This window comes from Amblyomma maculatum, chromosome 11 (genome assembly GCF_055883805.1).
Source record: "Amblyomma maculatum isolate TAMU_Amacu chromosome 11, ASM5588380v1, whole genome shotgun sequence".
Classification (NCBI taxonomy): domain Eukaryota; kingdom Metazoa; phylum Arthropoda; class Arachnida; order Ixodida; family Ixodidae; genus Amblyomma; species Amblyomma maculatum.
Genome location: NC_139354.1, coordinates 125,486,128 through 125,511,491, shown reverse-complemented (window position 1 = coordinate 125,511,491; position 25,364 = coordinate 125,486,128). Strand labels below are relative to the sequence as shown.

The 25,364-nt window shown below is 45.4% G+C and overlaps 1 protein-coding gene across 1 annotated transcript in view; it reads left to right on the top strand.

Annotated features, from left to right (window-relative positions):
* The window catches only part of LOC146174908 (uncharacterized), a 66,912-nt gene that overhangs the window by 5,865 nt on the left and 35,683 nt on the right, over positions 1 to 25,364 (top strand). The window contains exons 3-4 of the mRNA XM_084583271.1: positions 19,156 to 19,230; positions 20,145 to 20,223. Coding sequence (XP_084439397.1) covers positions 19,156 to 19,230; positions 20,145 to 20,223 — 154 coding nt within the window. The remainder of the gene's footprint in view (positions 1 to 19,155; positions 19,231 to 20,144; positions 20,224 to 25,364) is intronic.

Sequence of the window (25,364 nt, the reverse complement as noted above, 5' to 3'; positions counted from 1 at the left end):
ATGCAACCAGCGAACAAAACGGAGCACAAGAAGGAGTACACAGGACAGCGCTGGACTAACAGCTGAAGTTGTATTGGAGAGTGGTAAACCCAGGAAGCCAAACGACACATGCGTATCAGCGCGTTACACCCACGTGATGAGACCCCCTTACACGTGCAACCAACAGCCCCCCCCCCCCCCTCCCCCAACCAAAATACATCGACACAGGAAAATGTCTTTTTACTTTTTTTCGCCTACACGCGTACACTGTTTTCTATCAACCTATATTTTTTATCCGCAAGGAACGGAACTGGAGCGCTAACGCACTTATCACTGCCTTGCAACCTAAAGTGAAAGGTGTCCAGTATTCCCCTCTCCTCTTTGCTCTTTCCTTTTCCCAGTATGGAAATCTTGTCTAAAGCCGGCACGCAGTCTTTACATTGTCTACAGTGACGCGGAAGGTTATTTGGGTCTGACACAATTTTCAAGGAATTATTGTATTCGCGTGCCCGGTCATTCACACATCTACCGGTCTGGCCGGTGTAAACCCGGGCGCAAGAGAGGGGTATCTGGTACACGACACGTGTGGAGCACGCAACAAACTTGTTCAGATGCTTGACAGTGCAGCTGTTGGTAGCTTTCCTTTCTCTGCCTTGCGCAATTCTCGAGCACATACCAGAAAGCTTACTGGGTGCAGAGAATACCACAGTCACGCCGTGCCGTTGTGCCACTTTCTTAATCAACTTGGAGTGACTTGAACAGAAATTTAACGGCGGCTTAGAACTATACTCGTGGTGCATATTAGTCCTCGACCTATTTGTCCTCGCTCTTTTGGAGCCACAACAAAATGCAAAATACAGGTTGGACAAGATCAGCAGGAGCTCCGTGGCCAATCCCAGGTCTGGAATCCCGGGTCTTATGCCAGGCGAAACGCGATCTCAGAAGCTGCGTGGCCACTTGTCCTCCAGCAACGCCGCACCACCGTTCTCATTTAACTGTCCCTCTCTTCGATCCCGCGCTCGCCACATACTTGCGTCGTCTTCCTCGTTCCTCCCTCGTGCCGAGAGTTGCCATACCGGCGGTCGTCTCCTGCCTGCGGCAACGGTCAGTTTTCTGCCGCGCGTAGTGGTTGAAAAAAGAAATTGATGTTGTCTCGCGTGCAAAAGCAGCAGTTAAAAATTGAGTGTTTCCATTTCAACTTCAAGTGTGCTTCAAATGCCGCCCATACCTTGCTAAAACCATCAATACGAATACAGCAACAAAGTAATTAAGCGCAGCATAGCGTAGTGGCAATATTAAATGCACTAACATTTCAGTCAGCAAAATTGAAGAAACCAACAGAAATAATCCACTTTGTTATCAATAATTGAATAGTTCGTCAAAAGTGATTTTCCACATTATGCAGTCATTCACAGCTAAAGCCAGGATGACCAATTGGAATTCCACAATTATCTGTCGGAGTTCGTGGTTTGCTGTGCAGCCCAGTATATTGTAAAATGCGATACAAACGACATTTGCTGCCAGTCTCTGGGCTTCAATAGCTTTGCGAAACTGCACAGTTTAACTACAAAACGTAGTTTTACAGCGTCAAAACAATTAGATATGAATTTAGCAAGCAAATAATAAAGCCCATTCATGACAGCTCTAGTCATGGATTCACTGCTTTAAGATTATTTGCGGCCTTTCGTCATCATTAAGCATCTATGTGTTTTTGTCTATTGCCTTCCATAGACTCCTCCGATTTATGATGTTTATTTTATGTTTTTTCCAAAAGCAGTCTGCTTTTTTATTTCCTTTCATCGGTATGCCACTATGCCTGTTTCCCTGTCTTCCATAATTCTTTATTTGTGCCCGTCCTTCTATATTATCCTTGACGGCTTTCGTTCTTACCCCGCCGCATCTGTGCGGCAGGGATGTCCACTGTCTCCTCTCCTCTTTGCTATATATTTGGAACCATTGTGTAGAATGGTAACTGCGAACGAATACATTCGCGGTTTTAAGTTGGGAGTATGTGAAGTGAAAATATAGGCATACGCTGATGATGTGGCGCTTTTTTGTGGAGACCGCGAAAGCGTTTCGGAAGCTTTGAAAGTAACAGAAAGGTATTGCAGGCAAACTGGTAGTGCTGTTAATTTAAAAAAAAAAGCCTCGGAGTCTGGCACGGAGAATGGGAAGAGGAACCGGAAATTTTCTGTGGAGTAAGATGGGGGGGGGGGGGGGGGGGGGCTACAAAGCCCGGAGTTTATTTGGGAGTCCCATCGGACAAATACGGGGAAAATGCGAATTACTGCAATGAAAAAGCGGGAGAAATAAGGGAAAGGACGAAAGGGTGGATGGGACATAACCTCTCTATTTTCGCCCGTGCGGCTGTAGGCATTACCTTTTTGGTGGCAAGAATAATGTATTTACTTCAAGTATTGTATTGTGCTCGAATCAATATACAAAGGTTCCATCGTGCATTTGCGGCCTTCATTTGGTCGTCCAACTGGGAACGAATTAGCAGAGGTAATCACTTTCGGCGAGTTAAAAACGGAGGGTTGTCTCTAATGCATCTATATGTGCGGCAGATGGTTTTAAGGTTTTGTTTCCTACGTGACCAAAAAGATGTATTCCTGAGAACCTTTATGCAAATCATGCTATGCAGTGCAATTCCAGAGTTTATAGTCTCTTCATGCTCTAGTCGGGGATACACTGTGTCACGCTTCCTGTGGTCGTGGTGTGGTCGTTCAGGTTTTGGCGCGTGCGGTACTCTGTAAAATGAATGAAAAACTTTATTTACACAAAGAAAATTCTCCCGGCGTTGGTGGGGCCCTCAGTCCAGGGCCCCAGTGGCCTTTGCCGTCTTGCGCGCTCTGTCAATCAGCTTGAGCTGGTCGTCAGGCGTCGGGCAGGACAGCGCAGCCTCCCACTGCTCCGGTGTTGGTGTGGTGTTTATTGGTGCTACCTGTGTTTCTTGACAGGCCCAAGTAACATGGTAGAGTGTTGGGGGTTCTCCGCATAGTGGGCAATTATTTTCATATGTAGTGGGGTGGATTTTACTGAGTAGACTCAGATTGGGGTATGTGTTAGTCTGTAGCTGTCTCCAGGAAACCGACTGCTCTCTATTGGGGTCTTCGTGAGGATTTGGATAGGTCCTCCTTAAGGCTCTTTGATGTTCAAGGATGGCTCCATAGCTTCTAGTGACTGCGTCCGGTTCCCCGTCGTTGTTTGCCCCCCGGTTGGCGTATGCTCGGGCATTGGCGTCGGCGCGTTGGTTACCTTTGACAGTCTCATGGCCTGGTGTCCACGTTATGAAGCATCTCGAAAAGCTGATTTTTCTTGCCTCGAGTATGCGGATGGCCACAGTGGATATGCGTCCGCTGCTATACCTTCTGCATGCTTCTTGCGAGTCCACAATTATTTTTGTGATAGCCTCCTCACCCTGGTGGGTGATAGCGAGAGCGATTGCCGCTTCCTCAGCCTCGAGAATGTTGTTGCTCTTGGTCGAGGCGCAGTTGACTTCTTTAAGCTGGTGATCAACCACACTGGCTACCGCTCCGCGTTGTTCTTTGTATGTGGTCGCGTCGACGTACAATATGTTTTTTTTCTCCTGCGAGGCTTCTTTCGTGTGCCTCGGATCTAAATATACTGGGCGTGAGAGATGCTTGCAGAGAAATAAACAGCACGGGCAGCATACCGAAAGAAATAAGAGAGATCATTAAGGTCAATCCGATTCCGAAAAACATGCATCCGAAAATACACAAGGCCAGAAGAGTACTCTGTAGAGTATTTAGCGACGGTGCCACCTAAGCGGCTGTGCAACGATCTTATTTCACAATTGTTCCCAGCTCCATTGTACTGAACCTTATACTGTGAAGACCCAGGGAAAGACGTGCTCAAGCGAGTTAAATGCATGACTGTTACACCGGGCGTAAAAACATTCTTTTTTAAATTGCATACAGGAATCCTCCCAGTCAAAACATGGATGGAAGAAAAAGGCATTGTGTACCTTGGGCCTCAAACTGTCTACTATGTAGAAAACTTGAAACAGTTGAGCACGTGCTCCTGGATTGTTGGGATGTGGTGTTTTACTGGGATGTGTTACAAAGGACACTTAAAAATGACCTGCCATTGACGCCACGTGGAACTCGGTACTTGACAACTGTTAGTGATTTTCAGTATGACCTCATGCTTTCACAGTATTTGGAGGAGTAGGATGGCTTATAGACACTGTGATGTCGATGCACGATCTGTATGTGATTATTTTGTTCAACAAGTGTATAAACTAAAAGAAATTTTGAAGCAGCAAGACGCTGCGGAGGAGGTCTTGAGTCTGATGGGCGTACTTGTGGTAATGAAAGTCGATTAGACACGGTTGTCAGAGAAGGGGCATGGCAACCACGATCTTTTACTAATGTAATTGTACCAATTCATGCAATAAAAAAAAAGCCGGGATGGCGCAGCGGTTACGGCGCTCGACCACTGTTCCCAAGGGCGCGGGATCGAATCGCGGCCTCGGCGGCATCTTCTCGATAGAGGCGAAAAGCAAGACGCCCGTGTGCTGTGCGATGTCAGTGCACGTTAAAGAGCACCAGGTGGTCGAAATTTCCGGAGTCCTCCCCTACGGCGTCTCTCATAGCCTGAGTTGCTTTGGGATGTTAAACCCCACAAAACCAAAACCAAAACCAAGGCTTTCGTTCTTTGTTCTCCACACACCTGCTAATAGGAGTCTTTGTCCCTCCTATCTTTTTGACACATACGTTTTCCTTTTTTCAAGGATTGTGTATTCCTTAAGTTGCATGTACATAGTGGCTCTTAGCTAAAATTTAGAGCCACACGCTCCACATGCTATAAATTCACTACGGACCTCTTTATTTATAGGAAGGGAAGGCGCGGTAACTGTCTCACTTGTTTTCTGTGGACACCGCAACCGCGCCATAAGGGAAGGGAGGAAGGTGAGTGAAAGTGGAAAGAGAGAAAGAGGAGCCATAGTGGAGGGCTATGGAGTAATTTCGACCACTTGGGGATCTTTAACGTGCGCTGACATCGCACAGCACACGGACGCCTCTTCGTTTACCCTCCATCGAAACGCAGCCGCCGAGGTCGGGTTCGAACCCGGGTACTCCAGCACAGTAGTCGGAACCGCGCCGAAAGGGAAGGAAGGAAGATGGGAGTGAAAGTGGAAAGAGAAAAAGAGGAGCCGTAGTGGAGGGCTACGGGGTAATTTCGACCACCTGGGGATCTTTAACGTGTGCTGTGCGATGTCAGCACACGTTAAAGATCCCTAGGTGGTCGAAATTTTATTTGAATAGTATTAAACTCGTGGGAAAGACTCCATTTTAACTGTTTACATCTACGCAATAATTGGTTCACAGGAAGGGAAAGGGCAGTATCTGTCACACTTGCTCTGTGGCCACCTCAACCGCGCCGTAAGGGAAGAGAGGAAGGTGGGAATGAAAGTAGAAAGAGAGAAAGAGGAGCTTTAGTGGAGGGCTACAGAGTAATTTCGACAACCTGGGGATTTTTAACGTGCGCTGACATCTTACATCTGCAAATGTTCCCGTAAACCATAAGTTAGAGTGGCATTCCAAATCTCTACACGAGAGTGTTGAGAATGAATGAATGAAAAAATTTATTTACACAAAGGGAATTCTCGCGGTGTTGGTGGGGCCCTTAGTCCAGGGCCCCAGTGGCCTTTGCCGTCTTGCGCGCTCAGTCAATCAGCTTGAGCTGGTCTTCAGGCGTCGAGCAGGACAGCGCAGTCTCCCACTGCTCCGGTGTTGGTGTGGTGTTTATTGGTGCTACCTGTGTTTTTTGACAGGCCCATGTAACATGGTAGAGTGTAGGGGGTTCTCCGCATAGTGGGCATTTATTTTCATAAGTAGTGGGGTGAATTTTACTGAGTAGACTCAGATTGGGGTATGTGTTAGTCTGTAGCTGTCTCCAGGCAACCGACTGCTCTCTATTGAGGTCTTCGTGGGGAGGTGGATAGATCCTCCTTAAGGCTCTTTGATGTTCAAGGATGGCTCCATAGCATCTAGTGACTGCGTCGGGTTCCCCGTCGTTGTGCGCCCCCCGGTTGGCGTATGCTCGGGCATTGGCGTCGGCACGTTGGTTACCTTTGATAGTCTCATGGCCTGGTGTCCACGTTATGAACCATCTCGAAAAGCTGATTTTTCTTGCCTTGAGTATGCGGATGGCCACAGTGGATATGCGTCCGCTGCTATACCTTCTTACTTCTTGCGAGTCCGTATTTATTTTTGTGGTAACCTCCTCACCCTGGTGGTTGATAGCGATAGCGATTGCCGCTTCCTCAGTCCCGAAAAGGTTGTTGCTCTTGATCGAGGCGCAGTTGACTTCTTTAAGCTGGTGATCAACCACACTGGCTACCGCTCCGCGTTGTTCTTTGTATGTGGTCGCGTCAACGTACAATATGTTTTTTTTCCCTGCGAGGCTTCTTTCGTGTGCCTCGGATCTTGCTTCTCTTCTGGCCTTGTGTATTTTCGGATGCATGTTTTTTGGAATCGGGTTGACCTTAATGATCTCTCTTATTTCTTTCGGTATGCTGCCCGTGCTGTTTGTTTCTCTGTAAGCATCTCTCATGCCCAGTATATTTAGCGTGTTCCTTCCCGTTTGCGTCTGCACGAGTCTTATTTTCTGCGCGAGAAGGTGGGCCTCGATGTGTTGCACTGTGTTGTTTATGCCCAGTTTATTGAATTTTTCGGTCGAGGTGTTGACCGGTAATCCAAGAGCGCATTTGTAGGCTTTCCTCAGGATTGCCTCCAGTTGTTGTTTCCTGTTCGAGCGGAATTTGGTAAGGGACGCCATATATAATTCGGCTTAGAACGACGGCCTGTACTAGCCTACATGTGTCCTCCTCGGACACGCCTCATCTTCTGTTGGAGATTCTTGCTATCATTCGCGTGATCTGCGCGGTGGTACTTGCTAGCTGCCTGATTGTTTGATCTAAACGGCAATTGCTTTGTATCCGCATGCCTAGGATTTTTATTTGCGATACTTCCGGGATCTTCTTTTCCCCTATGTAGATGTCTATGGAGTTGTGCAGATCGTACCCTCTTCTGTGGACTCTGAGCACCTCAGGTTTCTCCGGAGAACATTCAAGGCCGCAATGTCGAGCGTATGCGTTGACAGCGTCTGCTGCTCTCTGCAGACAGTCTTGCTTTTCTCTTAAGTATCCCCTGGTCACCCAGATCGTGATGTCATCAGCATAGATAGCATGTCTGGCTCCTTCAATTTCTTCCGAGTTTTTTTGCTAAGCCGATCATAACAATGTTAAAGAGCATAGGGGATATCACTGAGCCTTGCGGTGTTCCCTTTTTGGGGGTCGGGAAGGTGTCTGTCCTGATGCCGCCTATTCCAATGGTGGCGGTTCTGTTACTCAAGAAGGCTTTCACGTAGCTGTGTATTCTCTGCCCGCAATCTAAGTTGCAGAGCCCGTCTAGCACTGCCCTGTGACTGACATTGTCGAATGCCGCTTTGAGGTCGAGCGCGAGCAAGATGTTTTCTCCGTATTTCGGGACCGAGTTAAGCACCTCCTCCTTGATCTGCAGGAGGATGTCCTGTGTTGATAGATGTTTTCTGAATCCGAACATAGTGTGTGGCATGAGGTCATTGTCCTCCAGGTGGGTCTGCAATCTCTGAAGCACCATTCTTTCGTATAGCTTTCCCAAACATGACGTCAATGAAATGGGCCGTAGATTTTCCAGGCTGGGAGTTTTTCCGGATTTAGGAATCATTACTATTTCCGCATGAGACCAGTCTTTCGGGATCGTCCCCTGCTCCCAGCGTGTGTTGATGAATTCAGTAAATCTGTGGATTGAATTCTCGTCTAAGTTCTTAATCATGGCGTTGGTAATGCCATCCTTGCCTGGGGTGGTGTTTTTTGTGGCAGACATAACAGCGTGTCTGACTTCTTCTATAGTAATGGGTTCGTCAAGAGTGGGATTTGCTTCTCCTGTGTATGGCAAGCTGTAGTCGGCGCCCGATTCGTCACCGATGTATCGCTTGTTGATGTTCTCTAGCAGTTCCCGGTCTGTACCTTGGAATTGGTGCGCGATCCTTTGGATTGTCTTATGGTTTTCACATTTGGTCTTAGTTGGGTCTATGAGAGCCCTAAGCAATGCCCACGTCTTGGCCAAACCTAGAGTCCCCTGTAGATCTTTGCATTTCTGGTCCCAGTCCCGTTTCGAGAGCTCCATCGCATATTCTTCGGCTTGTTTTGTGACCTCGGCGATCTTTTGCTTGAGCTTTCTGTTGTGCTTCTGCCTTTTCCATCTCTTTAGCAACCCCCATCTAGCATCCCAGAGGTGTAAGAGATGTTTATCCACGTTGGGCGTTTTGTTGGTGAGAGTGACCTCTTAGTGACTTTTTCCCAGTCGGATTTGATACCCTCTACCCAATCCTTAATGTCCTTGATCACTGTATCCTCGGACTCCGCCCTGGTCTTTCTATACGCTTCCCACTGTGTGAGTCTAGCTTGGCCATAATTTTTCCTGATCGGAAGAGTTTCTATCTGGATGCGCGAGATGCAGTGGTCACTGCCTAGCGTCTCCCCGTCGTTTTCCCATCTTGCCTGCCTTATTCCTTTGACGAACGCTAAGTCTGGGCACGAATCGCGGTTGATGCCATTTCCCACTCGCGTTGGCTGGGTGTGATCTGTGATTAGGCTGAGGCTTCTGCGATCAGCTTTTCTGGCTAGATCCTTGCCTTTCGGAGTTTCTCTGACATAGCCCCAGCTTTTATGCCAGGCATTAAAGTCCCCAAGGATGAGAAGACCCCTCTTGCCTGCTGTTTGTTCTGCCTTGCCCAGCAGGTAGCTGAAGCTAGCGTTCTTTTGACTGGGCGGACTGTATACGTTAAGCAGGAAGATGCTTTCTTGGCTTCTCTTTTGGGTAATGACTTCGATAAGAACGTGGTCAATGTCCGTTCCGTCGATGTCGTGTCTGATTGCGGTGATAGTTTTGGCAACCAGCGTGGCGACCTTGCTTTCCCCCTGCCCCTCATATGCTGAGTAACCCGGGAGAGTAGGTGAGCAGCCGATTTCCTGTAGGGCGATTATGTCTGGCGGTACTGTACAATTTGTGATATGTTGTTTAAGAAGACCCCGCTTTTTGCTGATCCCGCGGCAGTTCCATTGCCATATTTCAAGGGTTTCAACTTGACCGAGCTCTTACGGTGCCTCGCCATGCTCGGTCAATAGCCTATAATAGGGTTTGCCTCTGGATTTCATGCTCGTGAATTGTACTAGGCGTTCTCTATCTCTTTGCGCCTCTGCCTGGATGTTAGAAATGAGATTACTAAGATTAGCTAGTGAGTTGTTCATGGCTGCCATGGCAGTTGCGAATTCTTGCCGCCCTATGGTGGCTGGCTGAGTTTCATCTGTTCGCGCGTTCGTGTCAGTCTGCCCTGTTCTCTGGGCTTTGAGCTCTTCTATAAGGTCGTTAAGTTTCTGTCTCAGTTCAGCATTTTCCGCCCTGAGTGTCTGAATGGTTTGTCTTAGTTCTTGCACTTCGTTAAGTTGTCCACTAGTGTTTTTACTGAATTGTGCCTGCGCGTTCGTGTTCTTTGGAACAGTGGGAGAAGTAGAGAAAAGCTGCGCTGCCCAGCTCAGCTTACTCTGTTCCTCCTTTTTTATCTTCTTCTGCTGCTGCCCCTTTTTTGTTTCTGGTGGCTCCCTGGTCCTTGATATCGAGCGCGACGCCGACCTGGACCTGGATGGCGAAGTAGCATCTGAGCTGAACCAGCGTTTCCGAGCCCGGCCGCGTCCGCCCGTGCCGCCATCGCCCTTTGCTGCGCTGTCGGTTTCCTCTTTCGTTCTGGTCCGTGGACTCCTCGGTTTTCTTAGGCGTTGCTTGCACTCCTTTGCCCCTGTGGGATGCGCTTCCTTGCACAGCGCACACCTGGGCTCACACGAATGACCGTCTTCGATGACTGGTTCACCGCAGTACGAGCACACAACGGTGTCAGGTGTCGGGCATACGTCCGCCCTTTGCCCAGGCTTGAAGCATATATAGCAAACTTGGCGCGCGATGATCGGTAGAGGTAGCAACGCGTCTCACCGCCGTAGTAATAAACGTAGCGGGGAACGATCTTGCCTTCGAATGTTATGACGGCGCTTTGTGATTTTCCAAGCATTCGTGCATAAAGGATTTTCACTCCTTGGGTGCGTACCCTAAGATGGGACAGCAATTCGGTAGGTGTTGTACCGACATCCAGTCCGTGGATCACTCCTTTGCATGAATTGTCCGGCGCGGCAACGTAAGCCGTCACAGCGTAGTCTTTTGCACCGAAGCGTAGTCTCGGAATGTTCTGTACAACGTTGGCAGTCTCCTTGCTTGGCGTGCTGATTATGGCGATGTTAGATCCGTTGTGCAGCCGTATAAGTAGGCTGCTTTCGTTGCAGATGTCCGGGTGTCCACATGCTTTAGTTATAGCCTGGGTCATCTGATGCGTGCTCAGCTGGCTGATGTCGAGCCCATTCTTTGGTCTAATAATGATTTTGAAGTCTGCTTTCGGCAGTGGAGGTAGTTTGCCCTTGCGATTAAGATTTTCCTTTTGTTTGGGCTGGCTCGGTGGTGGTTTGCCTGCCGCTTCGGTCCCGGTCTCCGGAACGGCAGTCAGCCTCGATTTGTGGTATTTTGCGACGAACCATCCTCCGTTGTCGAGTGCCTTCTGTGAGTCGTTGGTAGCGTTCTCTTCGTGTTCTGTCTCTTGAGTCGGTGTCGTGGCTCCGGTCGATGCCGCTGCGTTGTCAGCAGCCATCCTTGGAGGCTCCCGCGTGAGCTTGAGCAGCGTTTCGTCGGGCCGATGACCCGAAGCTGCTAGGCTTAGCGCGGCGTTCTCCACTTCGGATCTGCGAACGGCCAGAAGGTGGTGAAATCTGGACTTACAGATGAAAATCTGTTATCAGCAGATTCAGCTTGATTAGTGGAAGCCGATGGAGTATCCCACTTTCTGTAACGTTGATGTTTTCAGGGTAAAATACGGCGTCGAAGCAGGAGGTCATGTGGAGCGCGTCCGCTCCATCTGGCCCCCTAGCGGTGTTGAGACTTCACTATACAAGAGAAAACAAACATTCTCATATCGTGCGTTCAACCGTTTACGTGGAGGTCTCGCGACCTCATTGATAAAATAATTAATTATTAGTTCACAGAGAGGGAAAGGCGCAGTCTCTGTCACACTTCTTTCTATGGACACGTGAACCGTGCCGTAAGCGAATGGAGGAAGGTGGGAGTGAAAGGGAATAGAAAGAAACTGGAGCCGTAGTGGAGGGCTGCGGAGTAATTTCGAGCACCAGGGTATCATTAACGTGCACTGGTGATGGTGGTGGTGGTATGACAACGCACAGCACATGGACGCCTCAAGCAAGTTTCAGTTTTGAACCCTTTCTTTACGTCGGCTTGATCAACAGGACAATAACTGCTTGTACCGCGCCGAATCAAATGGATAGAAACACAGCAAACGAATATTAATGTGCAGCCGCACTCGTATCCAATAACAATATTCATGCCAACCAAGAAAATAAAAGAAATCAGTCAATGGGATGAAATTTCTTGCAAATAAAGGAATGGTTAGCCACACCTAGTGCGATTGCGTTTCATAGCGCCATTCAAATTTCCAACTGAACACACCAACTGAAAACCCACGGTACGCAAAACTTTTTCTGAGGTCTTGTTAAGCTTGGACACTCTATGTACTACAACAGGAATTAAAACCGGCACCTTTTGTGGCGTATTTTTTAGTAGTAACGGCTTTTCGGTGATTTGAAGCGTAATGCCACTGCACGAAAACAGCAGCAACGGAAGTACCAGGTGCGTCAGTAAAAATAAAATGCAACATAAAGCAAGTCAATAATAACTTTTCGTTAAAACAGCGCTAGAAACACGGACAGATAGGAAGACAAACACACATTGCACTGACATATTTGCCTTGCTGTCTGTCCGTGTTGCTAGCGCTGTTTTAACATTAAGTCCAACCTTCCCGCCCAACAAACCACTTTGCTCAATAAAGTCATATGATTTTTTAGTATACAATGCAGTTCATAAACTATAATGCATATGCAAAAATAGTTAGCTGGAATTAAATTGCTTGCAGTAATACGCTGATCATGGCTGTTGCTTTCGTCGCGCCATCTTTAATAGAAATGGCGGAAATATTGTCAAAACAAATAAGAGCATATTTAAACCTTTAATTACAGTCTCTACTGTGGCGCAATAAAAAACCACTAATCTCAAGACTCAAATATGTGTACGAATCCACTGAATGCATTTTTTTAATTCACAACATGCAGCTACATTGCTAACAGCTTTCCAGGGGTGGGTTCCGCTTCAGGTTCAATAATGAGGTATGTTCGATTCTTAATAGCCTCCAAACTACCCATGAACACAGCCACGAGGTTACGGTATGCCAACTCTACACCTTAACCGTAATGTTTTCCTGGCTTCAGGGACGGTATCTCACCTTTAGAATACGTTCAGACACACCTCTCAGCAACAATCGCTGTTTAACTCGCTGAGAGATAACCAGTCAGGAGGAAGAAATTGCTCGATGCTACATTTGAAACAACCAAATTACGGCCCGCCGATACCGAAGTAAACTTATTCAGCGTAGAAATGACGGCGCGAAGGATGCAAACGATGTATTAAGCGCTTACAATAAGTAATTTTAACCCATAAAACAATTTTACCAAAATTTAATTTTTTGTTTGCGTACTACGGTGTATGCTCGTCAAGCTTTATTGGCTGACTTTTTGTTGCATTTTATTTTTAGTGAAGTGCCTGGCACTTTCCTGTTTGGAGCTTCCGGGAAAAAGCAATGCGCTGATTCGAAAGGCGCAACACGTGAGAGAAGCGGCCTGGCGCTTACATGTTCGTCCTACGTGGTTGGGACCTCCGTCGTCGGCAGTTATGTACAGCAGATGCCCACGGCGCAGGCCGCCCGATATTGAGGAGAAAAGGACCAATTAAGTAACTCTAAACTTTCGTCAATGCCGTTCGGCGGAGACAACAGAGAGACAAATCGGCTGTTAAAAAGGGGCCTAATATTTCGACAGCCGAAGGCTAACCAAGGCAAGCGCAGGGGCCGTAGGCGCACTACAAAAGTGAGCCGATGCTGACATGATCACCTCTACGAGTGCGTGCACAACGGACCAAGAAGCACCCTCCATATATGCAGCATCACGCGTATCCACAACAGCTAAGGAGTCAGAGCCCCTGTTCACAAACCCCTCCCCTCCATGACCATAAAGTGTGTTTATTGCGCGAAAAGGTATGCAGCTCACTCGGGCAAAAAGCTGACGGCGTCGTGGCTGGCACCACTTGTCAGAAATATTCGTGTGCCAAAATCCCGATGAGTAGACAAGGTTATGACGTCAACAGCACATGACCTCATGCAACAAATTTTAAGCACACTACATTCAAAATGAAGCTATATGATGAGTTGATATGAAGACTAAATTGGTGTGCTGTTTCCTCTAACTGAGGGTTTCCAAATTTAGAAGTAGTTCAAGTAAAAAAATTTGTCTCCTAGGCCTCGAACCAAGGTCCTCAGTATGCTAGACGGACACGAAACGCACTGGCAACGAAGGGACTTTTTTATTTTTAATTGCACTCAGGTATACAACATATAAACAACCAGCTCAGCCGTATTTGACTAAGGTAACATGATTAAACATCATTCAATGTCTTCAATTTGTCAGTTTGTTAGAGCAAAGGAGGTGCGGGGTCTAGAAGTTTGATAATTTTCAAATAAAGTATTCCTCAAGATATTTGTGACGCTGTTTTTATATACTACGCAGGCCCACTGCCAATAAGTGAATATATTGAATACCATTCTCATTAATAGGAAGATACATGATACCGTGACGGTTACGCGAAAAATCTTTCTTAAGAGTCTTTGGAGGTCGTGCCAGAAAAAAAGAAAACGAGGTCAATAGTTAATTTTTTTTTGTAGTAGCCAGTGGTCTCATCATAGTGCAAAAATTATTTTCTCTTGAAACCATGCTTTAGCAGTTAAATTAGCGCTATGCAGTCTCAAAAAGAGTGTTTTGGCTGCAGGAATGACGTCCCTTTTTCAACTCGCTTTAGAAGATCGTGACCCATGCCTGCGCTGTACATGGTGGACACACCACTCAATGGCAGACAGAGCCATAGGTCCCACGCATCTCTTCTAAGTTTCTTGCGTAGGCAGAAAGTGCAGCAACAAAATGACGAGCTTGTAAAACATCTCATATACCTGCGAATATGTTCTTGGGTGAAGTGGCACGCAACATAAATGCAGGTTAAACTCTGTCAAGTTTCAACTGAAACACACATAAAAAGAGGTCCTCAGCATCCCTAACGAAAATACAGAGTCAAAGAACCACCGCATAAATATGCGGCATAAACCATGACCTCCAGTGCGTACGATGCGAAACAGGTTGTCTCGACTTCCTTCCCAAGCGAAGAACCACAAAAACGCCCCTAACTCGCTTTACAACCTTTACACATTTAGACGTGAACGGTGTCACACTTGCATCACGTACGAGAACAAGCTGGCTAAGAAAATATTGCAAACTGTGGCACGCTCAAAGGGATTTAATGCCCTAAATCCTGCAGCTGTTCCTTGAAATGCAGCAGCCTTATTTCGCCAGTAAGGTCCAATGTCATCGTAATATTCATGAGTAACACCTAAAAAATTTGGTGCACATGTTGTCCACGATACATTGTCGAAGGAACTGGTAGTCCGGGACCATTCACGATGACCAATTGGCCGCAGTACCACTTGCTTGGCAGAAAGCTTGAACTTTTCTAACATCCAAAATGTTTTCATAATTGGAGTACATAACAGCAACATCATCCGCTTACGCCAGAAAACGAACTCCCTGTTTGTGATGTCGAAATTCTGAAATACATTGGTTGTGGATGATACTGAATCAAAACAGTTCAACGAAGATTGGTGGTACCAAGCGTGTCCCAAGGCGCCTAGCGAACGTGTAGTGGTACGCATCACATTTTAACAGTGTGTTAAGGATGTCTATTGATGTTAAACTAATAACAATATGGACAGATATGACATAAACAAGAAAATAAAACAAATTAAAGGAATAAAGACATTGTAAAATACGCCTAATTATTACTCTTATGACGAAGCGTAATCGTCCCCCTAATTTTTTTCGCCATCTTTTGCGGGCTATACCTTTGCGCTATACAAACGAGAAAACACATACAAGGGCTTCAAGTGGCGGTAGGCTCCGACGCAGCTACGGCGCGTCTATTCAGGTGCGTGCCTTCGTATGAGTTATCCCTGCGTAGCGAGGTGAAATCCTTTTAAATTTACTTTTTTGGCTTGACGTAATTACGGCTCTGATTCGCAAGTTCGTTCGTTAATTGGCATTTGCTCATTCAAAACTTACAACCATGATTTCTATTCCTAAATACTTGTTCACATTATTTTGACGCCGTGATGTTTCGTTAGATCTTTTGCATGTCAGTACTCCGCTTCAGTGCAACGGCATTGTAATCCGGTATGGATGCAGCAAATGAGTAATTATGCACTGAGGGACAAAAAGAAGAATCCTCAAAATAAAAATCAAAGTATACTTCGATATCTATTCAAGCGGGTCTGAAAACATTACTTTCATGCACTAAAGAAAACATCTCACTCGATGCTAATGCAACCAGTTTGGGTCCGTTAACGTGCACTGAAGAAACACAATACACAGGCTCGTTGCGTTTTGCCGCCATCGAAAAGCGGCCGCCGCGGCCGGGATTCCATTCCCCTCCCCCCTGTCATTGGGTGATCGGATACAGCATACGAGCACCTTAATGGCTGCAGAACCTGGCGGGAGAGCAGAATGAACACATGCGGCCCTTATTCGAACGCATACTGTACATAACGAAACATCACGCAATAGCAAGGCCGCTCCTTAAGTATATGTGTAACAAATGATCCAATTTTATTCAATATGTTGCATACTCAACTGGAATGCTGATTGCGTTGAAAGTTTAATTCACATTCCAAACAGCGAAATGTATTCAGAGAGTGGAACAATCTCCTAATTGCTAAAATATGTAAAAACAAAACACGACTTATCCACGTACTCAATAGCAGCTAAAGTATGCAATTTACAGAAACAAGAGCAATAGTCTATACAATTACAAGAAAAAATAGAATTGGTTTTGTTTACTAGGTAAACCTTCCTGGACAGTAATTTTTAAGCTTCAAATTTATTATTTTGTGCCAACTAGCTAAGGCATTAAGCCTATTCAGCATGTTTAGGACGCACCCCTTACCAGTGATATGCGCAATTCCTCCAACGAGAGTTTGACTCTGCAGCGTCGATGACCTTTCGAATACGTGCAAATTTTGCGCCGATGGCGTATGCATTAGGATGACACCATGGTACTGATTACACGCGCGGGCAAACCCACTTACTCGTGCACACACAGACAGGTAGTGGCAGTGTGGACTATCTCATCGACCCATGGGGAGGCTGACGGTGAGGAGGAAAAGCGGAGGGGTGTTTCTGGCTTCATCTGGCTCCCCCGCTTATACTGGCCAGAACCGCGTCAACAAGGCGTCAAGTTCAAAGGCGCCGCATCGCAATGCGGAGATTCGATGTTGCAAAGTTAGACTTATCGCTTTAGAATAAGCGCCTCCAACATTCTAATTCTTCTCTCGTCGTTGTGCGGCTTAATGTTTAGTTCATGTGCCGTACTTCATGCACACGAAGCGCGAACACGAGCCAACTTGCGGATTGAAATTTAATTAAATACTATTTGCAGGTCACAAATGAATGCCTCAGAGCCCTGCGCGCAAGCTTCTTTAAGGCTATCCAGAATTGTTGTCTAACAAATATTGGCACAAAACACACCACTATTCTTTCTACAGTGTGAAATAAACTGCATGCGACTTTTTTTTTGTGCTGCTCGTAACAGATACCACGAAATTTGGTAGGGCTGGATGAATGCATAAAGGTCTGATTGAACAAAATTTGACATAAAACGTAGTTTTCGGCTCGTGCAATGTTCTATGCACTGCATGATGTTCATTAAGGCTCCTGGAGGATGCCTGATTTCCACATGGTCGAACTAGGTTCGTCATTGCTCTACGCCAGCAGAGCATGCCAGCGATCATATGAGACCTTTCCATCATCTCCGGCTTTCTGGTCCTCTTGTCATAACGACTCTAAGCACTCTCGCGCTTATCTGCAAGACGCTGTTTCCGTCTTTGCAGACTAATGTTAGCTCGAAGTTAGGACTAAATTCTCTTATGAAATTTCTATACAGTACAGGTTGTTACTGCAGAACGTTTGATTTAAGCACATCGCTGTTTAATCCGCATCGCTCTCGTGGCCCAAATCAACACAAACGTGTCGGGCCGATTGTTATGGTCGGCCTGATTGCTTACTTTTGAAAACCAATTTCCTATGTACCGCTCTCTTTTAAAAATATATTATACTCGCAAAGTGTTTAAATTACAAGCGGTGTTACGCTTCAAGCACAGCGTTTAGGCGCCTAATGTTGTTGAGTAAAAATAAAAAAACAGAAATTCCTTTTCAACATGGTGCTTAAGACGTGTAAAAGTATCTCACCCTTAGGCACTCAGTAAAATATTTAAAATTGAACGTGAATGTTCGCGGTGTCTACGATCAATATTTATTTATTTATTTATTTATTTATTTATTTATTTATTTATTTATTTATTTATTTATTTATTTATTTACTTATATATTTATTTATTTATTTCAAAATACTGCAGGCCTTATGGCCCAAGCAGGCTCAGTGAACGTTCTGGCCTTCGCCAGAGCCTCGGCTCTGGTCCAGATATAAATAAAACTGTACCGGAGTTCTGTACCAGCAAAATAAGCGGATATTCATAAAATCCTATCATATTGGCTTTCGCCGCTGGCCAGTGCATCAGGTTGCCAAACTATCAATTATTACTTGCACTACATCACTGCGTGCACAATACTGAGCAGGTTCACAGGCACGCTGACAGGGATCTTCCTCCTCTGCACAACGAAGTCACCGAGAAAACGTAAACTATAATAGCTACATCAATATTCTATTTATCCCCTCGCTGAATATATGCTGCAGCACAAGGCTTTATGTAAGACAGCTGTCAAAACACCAATGTTGATCTCGCCTACTCGCAGCTGCTGCTAAACCTGAATATAAAGCAGACCAAGGGGATTGATAATTTTTCCTAAAACTTAAAGACTGTTTCCTCCCAGAAATGACGTATTGCCCTCCCAAAACCTTTAAAACATCTCCTGGAAAACAAACAAGCTTGGCCGTATTTTGTATTACATGTAACAAACGTCGCTTTTTTGCGTTAGTGGTACATAGAAACATCAGCTCTAATTCCACAAAGATTCCTTCGTCAATTCAGCAGACAACCTCCCCAAAGCGGAGATGTGCTTTTCCTCTACCATCTCCTCTGAATACATCAGCACCCCCTTCGTAGAGAAGAGTGGGCAGAAGAGAATAATGGGTAGTACATCAGGGTCAGCCAGTGCCTGTCCCATACCGCTCTCCCGTCAACAACTTATACAGTTATGAAAGCCAGAAGAATAAGACCACAGATAACTTGAAGGAGCTTTTTACCCCTTATAAATCCCTTCAAATCACTTTATTCTCATTTCTTGCCATATAGCCTCTTCTCCGCGGTTTAATTATCTGTTATTACAGTACCATAAAAGTTACTTTCATAAAAACAAAACAAAAAAAGAGAACATGCGTCTGAAATTTCGGAGTTAGTGATGGACAAAAGTTCATCTGCAATCTTCTCTCCAATGTAAGTTTATTATGCCAAATGACGGAACACTGAGAATAATAGGTAGAAATTGTGCCATCACGACATCCTCAGGACGACGCTTAGCTGGCAAGAAATGACAATTCGAGAGGGTCATTTTAGTTTGAATGCTGGATTAGATGGGAATACTAGTCCAAGGCACACAGGCAAATTCACACGGCTTGCTTTGACCAAACCTTTAACCAAATGCTGTAGTTTACGATTGCCAGCAATGAGCGAGTGTAATATAGTCGAGGCAGAAATAAAGTATTTATCAATAGTCGAGTCGCAATACGGAATGTACGACTCGAAAGAAGAGTCACATACGGCATCCGTTAACGCTTCCACGCAATTCATTTATAAGCGGATACTAAATAACCACCCGGTTTCCTTTTCTTTCAGAAGGGCTACGCACCTGCACTCGAATACTCATGCGTTTACAAGCGTGGGAGTTATCCTGAAAATACAGTTTGCATAGTGAGTGAATTTCTTTATTTCCATAACCTGTACATTTTTGCAGCGCTCTATGCACTATAACTCAAGAGGAGGAGGAGGTAGCAGAGGCAGGATGATGAAGTGAAACACCAAGGAGGTAGTTAAAAGATCTTTGCTGAGTATGTATTACAAGTAGAGCTTAATATCTTCATAAAGTAAATGTTTTACCGACTACATAAAGACTGCGCGTCTCCATTTCACGATAGGCAAGTCTGACGATTAGCGCGATTTGAATGTAACACCAGGGTTACTGGTATTTTAAAAGGCGCCTCAAATTACCGTCCAAAGAGAGCCTGCCTTTTGAGCGCGTTATTACTCCTTTTTCTTTTGGCACTCCGTTTTGGGTACCTATTGCCTCAATGGATAGTAATAAGGTTTTTTAGCGCACAATTCGCACAATATCAATAACACCTTTAGAATGTCTAACTGGACCGACAATACTATTCGTTTTCAGATAATGGTTCTGTAAATACGGTAGCATTAGATTTAATAGTCTTGCTTCGATGCAGCCTCTGTTGGACCTATATTAGCTTAAAGCACATTTCTCTACAACAGAAACGCTGCTCTTTTCAATTGTGAAGCATGACTGTCATTTTTTTAATTGGAACCCTCAATATTATGCCATGCGCCCAATCAAACAAAAATATACATATATTTTCTACTTCATTATCATTTACCTAGAATTCAGAACACTATCGAGCAGGCCGACGAATAAATCTTCATTCCACTGGTAAAACAAACGCTGCTGATAGGTTTAAAAAATTGTGCACAATCAAAGAAAATATGATATGAGAGCATGTGAGCAAATGTTATGCTCAGAAATTTGAAGCGAAAAAAATAAATTGTTTGCAAGTTTAAGACTTTCAAAATAATAATACAAACTTTATTATTTGCAGCCAGTAAACACGCGCCGAAAGCGCATTGATGCACCTGGACTATGCAGAAAAGGAGTGTGCAGGCCGGTTTACAAGCTGAGTGAGTCCACAATCATACCTTTTGGCGGATGTCACAACGACTAATCCAAGCTTCCTGACAAAAAAGCCGCCCTATTTTCAACAAAATCGAAACATGCATAAACTACCTCGTTCAACCATGGAAATGTGCATTATTAATGAGCTCAGGCAGTTTACTTAACAAAGCTGCAGAGTCGGCCTCATACGATGAGAGCATAAAAACAATTTTTCATGGTACAGCATACTGTGACGTTCTCTTTTCATATACGTGGTGTTCGTCCCGCGCAGACTAAAGCGTTGAACCCTTGAGGAGCACATCTCGTTAGTAAAAGTAGACCTTAAGAATTCTTAAATGCAATTAATGATAAAATTATTTCTTGCGCATTGAAATATGATTTACTTACAAAGCTGCAATTAGAGAAACAAACGTAACTAACCTAGAGAAGTAACGTCAAGAATAAACTTCGTACACTTAACAATTCCAAAATCACTAATTCAGAGAAAACAAATAATTTACTGCGTTGGTTGTGTGACAGATAAGGGTATAGATATGCGCGCAACAATTCAGTTCAGTCGTTCAGTCATGTCCGACTCTTCGTGACCCTATGGACCATGTCACGCCACGCTTTCCGGTCTCTCACTATCTTCCTAACATCACATAACTTCATCTGCAGTGCCTCGACGATGCCATGACTCCTCTCTTCTCATCAGATGACCAAAGTAGCTGAGCTTTAACTTTAGAATTTGACCCTCCAATGAGCAGTCAGGGTTTATGGTCGACAATATCGACTGATTTGATCTTCTGGCAGTCCAAGGAACTCTCAAGAGTCTTCGCCAGCACCACAATGCAAACGCGTCAATTCTTCGGCGGTCAGCTTTTTTCACAGTCCAGCTTTCGCATCTATACATCACAACTGGAAAGCCCATAGCACGAGTTATACGGATCTTGGTTGGCAGACTAATGTCTCTGCTCTTTACTAGGCGGTCAAGGCTAACCGTTGCTCTCTTTCCCAGAAGCAGGCATCTCCTAATTTCATGGCTGCAGTCTCCTTCCGAAGTAATCTTGGAGTCCAAGAAGAGAAAATCTGTCACAGCTTCCACTTCTTGTCCCTTGATGCTCCAGGACTTGATAGGACAAGGCGCCATGATCTTTGTCTTTTTAATGTTCAGTTTAAGCCCAAACTTCTCACTCTCTTCTTGTACGCGCATCAGAAGTCTCTTGAGTTCTATTTCACTTTCTGCCATTAAAGTGGTATCATCCGCAAATCTAAGGTTGTTGATAGGTTTTCCAGAAATCTTCACTCCAGCTGAAGACTCGTCCAGACCGGCCTTCCTTATGGTACACTCTGCATATAGGTTAAGCAGGCAGGGCGACAGTATGCAGCCTTGCCTCACTCCTTTCTCAATCGGAAACCAATCAGTAAGACCATGCCCAGTTCTGACGGTGGCCTCGTGCCCTTCATACAGGTTCCTGAGGAGACAGATGAGGTGAATTGGAACTCCCGTCTCTTAGAGAGCTTGCCACAATCTGCTGTGACCTGCGCAGTCGAACGCTTTCGCATAATCAATAAAGCAGAAGTAGATGGGTTTCTGGAACTCTCTTGCTTTTTCCATGGTCCAGCGAAGGTTGGCAATTTGGTCTCTAGTTTCTCTGCCCTTGCGAAACCCAGCTTGCACGTCCGGAAGCTCCCGATCCACATACTGCTGCAGCCTACCTTGGAGGATTTTCAACATTACCTTGCTATAGCATGCGAAATAAGCGCGATCGTGCGGTAGTTGGAACAATCTTTGGCACTGCCTTTCTTTGGAATGGGGATGTAAACTGACCTCCTCCAATCCTGTGGCCACTGCAGGGTTGTCTAAATCTTCTGACATAATGTATGCAGAATGTTAACAGCGTCATGGTTGCGGTTTTGAAGCAACTCAGCTGGAATGCCATCAATTCCGCTAGCTTTGTTCTTAGCAAGGCTGGCTAAGGCCCATTCAACTTCACTCTTCAGGATGCCCGGCTCGAGATCAGTAATCACAACCGTCTTATTTTGGGTTTGTACATTCGGGTCCTTCTACATTTTATAAAAATTTGATGTGTACGCCAATACTTTATCACAAAAGTAGAAGGAATAGCGACTATAAACCCGCCTTTTTTGTCCCAGTTCTTTTGTATTCTTTTTAAACGTTTTAAATATTTAAATTATTATTACTGCAACGTTAGTCACCATCAGAAACACACGTTACTAATACATACGCTAAAACGCCTTTTCTAGGCATCCACTCGACAACAAATGCCCCTCACGGAGTGCGTGCGCGCGGGGCATGCGCGGGGCATGCGCGGGGCATGCCTTGGTTACAACTTTAAGGGTGACAAATTCGCTCTATCGTTGCGAATACATTAGGCTACGTTTCTGAGGCCAAACCGCGCACGCAAAAACTGGACGCAAAAAGTGAACCCACGATTCTGCATGCGATCCTTAGTGCGGTCAAGTAGTGTGTTGTAACGAAAAATCATTACTATGTCGCAGAAAAACAATTTAGTCTGTTGTATTAGTATGTAGCAGAGAGAAACCATTGGTATGCCGTAACGACAAACAAGCTGATAATGAACATATTGACAAGGAAACGTGAGAAATAAATCAAAGATAAGATAATTGCTTTGATTTGGTGTATGAGGTACGTCCAAAATTGATTTAGGCTATGGATATGTCGTCCCGCCGGGGTGGTGCAGTAAAGCAAACATCTCCTGATAATAGTCGAAGAACGCACGTGCAATGTCGTTCTTATCTGTCACGAGGCTTCCGTTCCATTCTACTTCGGTTATGTCATTTCGATGAGACTGCGCTTTTTCAAGACCCAGAGCCCGCTGACATGAAGTTGGAGACGTTTAAGCAGGTGTTCGTTCCTCCTTGCCACGACTGGATGCCACCACAAAAGAAAAGTTAGAGCAGCCAATTTCCGAGGACGAGGTTGTAAGCGCCATTGATAATCTGAACCCAGGAAAACCGCCTGGGCCGGATGGTTTGACCGCAGCCTTTTATAAAGCATTCAAGTTAGATCTGGCCCCATTGTTAGCTGCAGTATTCAACGAAGGCTATGTATGAACTTGGTGCACTCCCTCCTTCGTTCGCATCCTCACACACAGTGTTAATTCCTAAGTGAAACCAAACAGAGAAACTAAAATTTGTGACGTCATATAGGCCTATTTCTTTAACAAATGTGGATTACAAAATACTGATAAAAGTTCTGGCAGCCAGGCTACAGACAGTGATAAAACATATCGTTGGCTCCCACCAGACGTATGGTATAAAGAGCCGGTCCATTACAACAAATATGCATATGGAACGTTGTGACGTTGTTCGCGCGACGGTCGCGCTTCTTCAGCTCGACCTAGAAAAGGCGTTTGACTGTGTTCCACATATGCATTGTTTCATATCAATGTTGGTTCCATTATAAGAGAGGGCGTAGCCCTGGCATACCGAAACTGCACAACGCGATTGATTGTTAATAAAGTACTAGGGGAACCTATAAATTTGCGGCGTTCGGTACGTCAGGGTTGTCCCCTCAGCCCTCTTCTATTCTGCATTTATATCTAAACTTTATGCCACTATTATGCAAAATCCATCTGTTCAGGGCTTTCAACAGTACATGTGTGAGGTCAAACTTTTGGCGTACGCTGATGATGTGGCAGTGCGAACAAAGAAAGTATTTGCGCCGCAGTTGAAGTTGTGAAAGATTTTAGTGTGACCACAGGAAGTCCAGTAAACTGGGGAAAGTGTCTTGGCTTCTGGCACGGGGCGTGGACATCAACGCCTGACTTTTTTGCCAACGTTACATGCATTTACAACACCCGTGAAGTATTTGGGCGTACCTCTAGAATTCTATGCAGAGAGCAAGCCATTTTGGTGCGCCCAAGTTCAGGAAATACGGGAGAAGGCTGAGAAGTGGAAAGGAGTGCCGCTGTCTATCTTTGCACGAACCACTGTATGCAATCTATTTTTTATTGCCAAGGTGTGGTACGTCATTCAAGCACTTCAATGTTCTAGGTTGAGTGTTCAAAAGCTACACCGAATCTTTGCTGTGTTTGTATGGGCATCAAGCTGGGAAAGATGTAGTCGGGATAACGTGTTCCGGCCAATTAAAGACGGAGGTCTCGGGCCTGCTCACGTATTCGTGCGCCAGCTTGTAAACAGATTTATTTTCTTTCGCGACGTTACCGACCCCTTTTTGCGCACTGTGTGCCAAGTGAGGCTCGCGCGGGCGTTGCCCAATTTCGTTGTTGCCACGGAAAGCATGCCAGGGCGTCTTTCTATTTTTTCAAAGAGGTTGTCAGCAGTGTTCGAATTCTGTCAGCTCGCTTCCCGACAGAATACTTAAGTTCAGTGAAAAAGAAGAACCTGTATAAAGCTGTTTGTGACGACGTCTTTGTTCCTGTGTACAGAACCTTGTATAGCGGCCGTCTAGGTCAAGACGTACTGAAGCGTGTCAAAATAATGCCAGTTTTTCCTGGGGTAAAGACGTTTTTCTTTAAGTTACATACAGGGACATTATCGGTACAAACGTTTTTTGAAAGCAAGGGCTTTTATCTGCCATGGGGTTCACTTTGCTTAATATGTAAACAGCCAGAGATAATAGACCATGTATTTGTTCACTGTTGGGAGGGCGTCTATTTTTGGGATGTGCTGCAACGACATTTTAAAAAAGAATTACCATTAGACTCATACGGGATTAGATTCCTGCCAACTGAAAATAAAGATGGAATTCCACTTGATACGGCTATGCTAATAGGCCTGCACAGTCTAATGTGGTCCAGAATGACGGGTTTTAACTGTGACCCTGACGCCCGCCCTGCAAGGCTCTACTTTCGCGAGAGTATACACGCATTGGTTGAAATGCACAAATTGAAGACCACTGTGCCAGTCTGGATCTCAACCACAGTCGAACCACTATGCGAGCTGAAGGAATTTTAACTTGACAAAAAAAAAGCCGGGGTGGTGCAGTGGTAAGACGCTCGATTACTGTGCCAGAGTACCCGGGTTCGATCCCGACCACGGCGGCTTAGTTTCGATGGAGGCGAAACGAAGAGGCATCCGCGTGCTGTGCGATGTCTGCACACGTTGAAGATCCCCAGGTGGTCGAAACTATTCTGTAGCCTTCCACTACGGCTTCTCT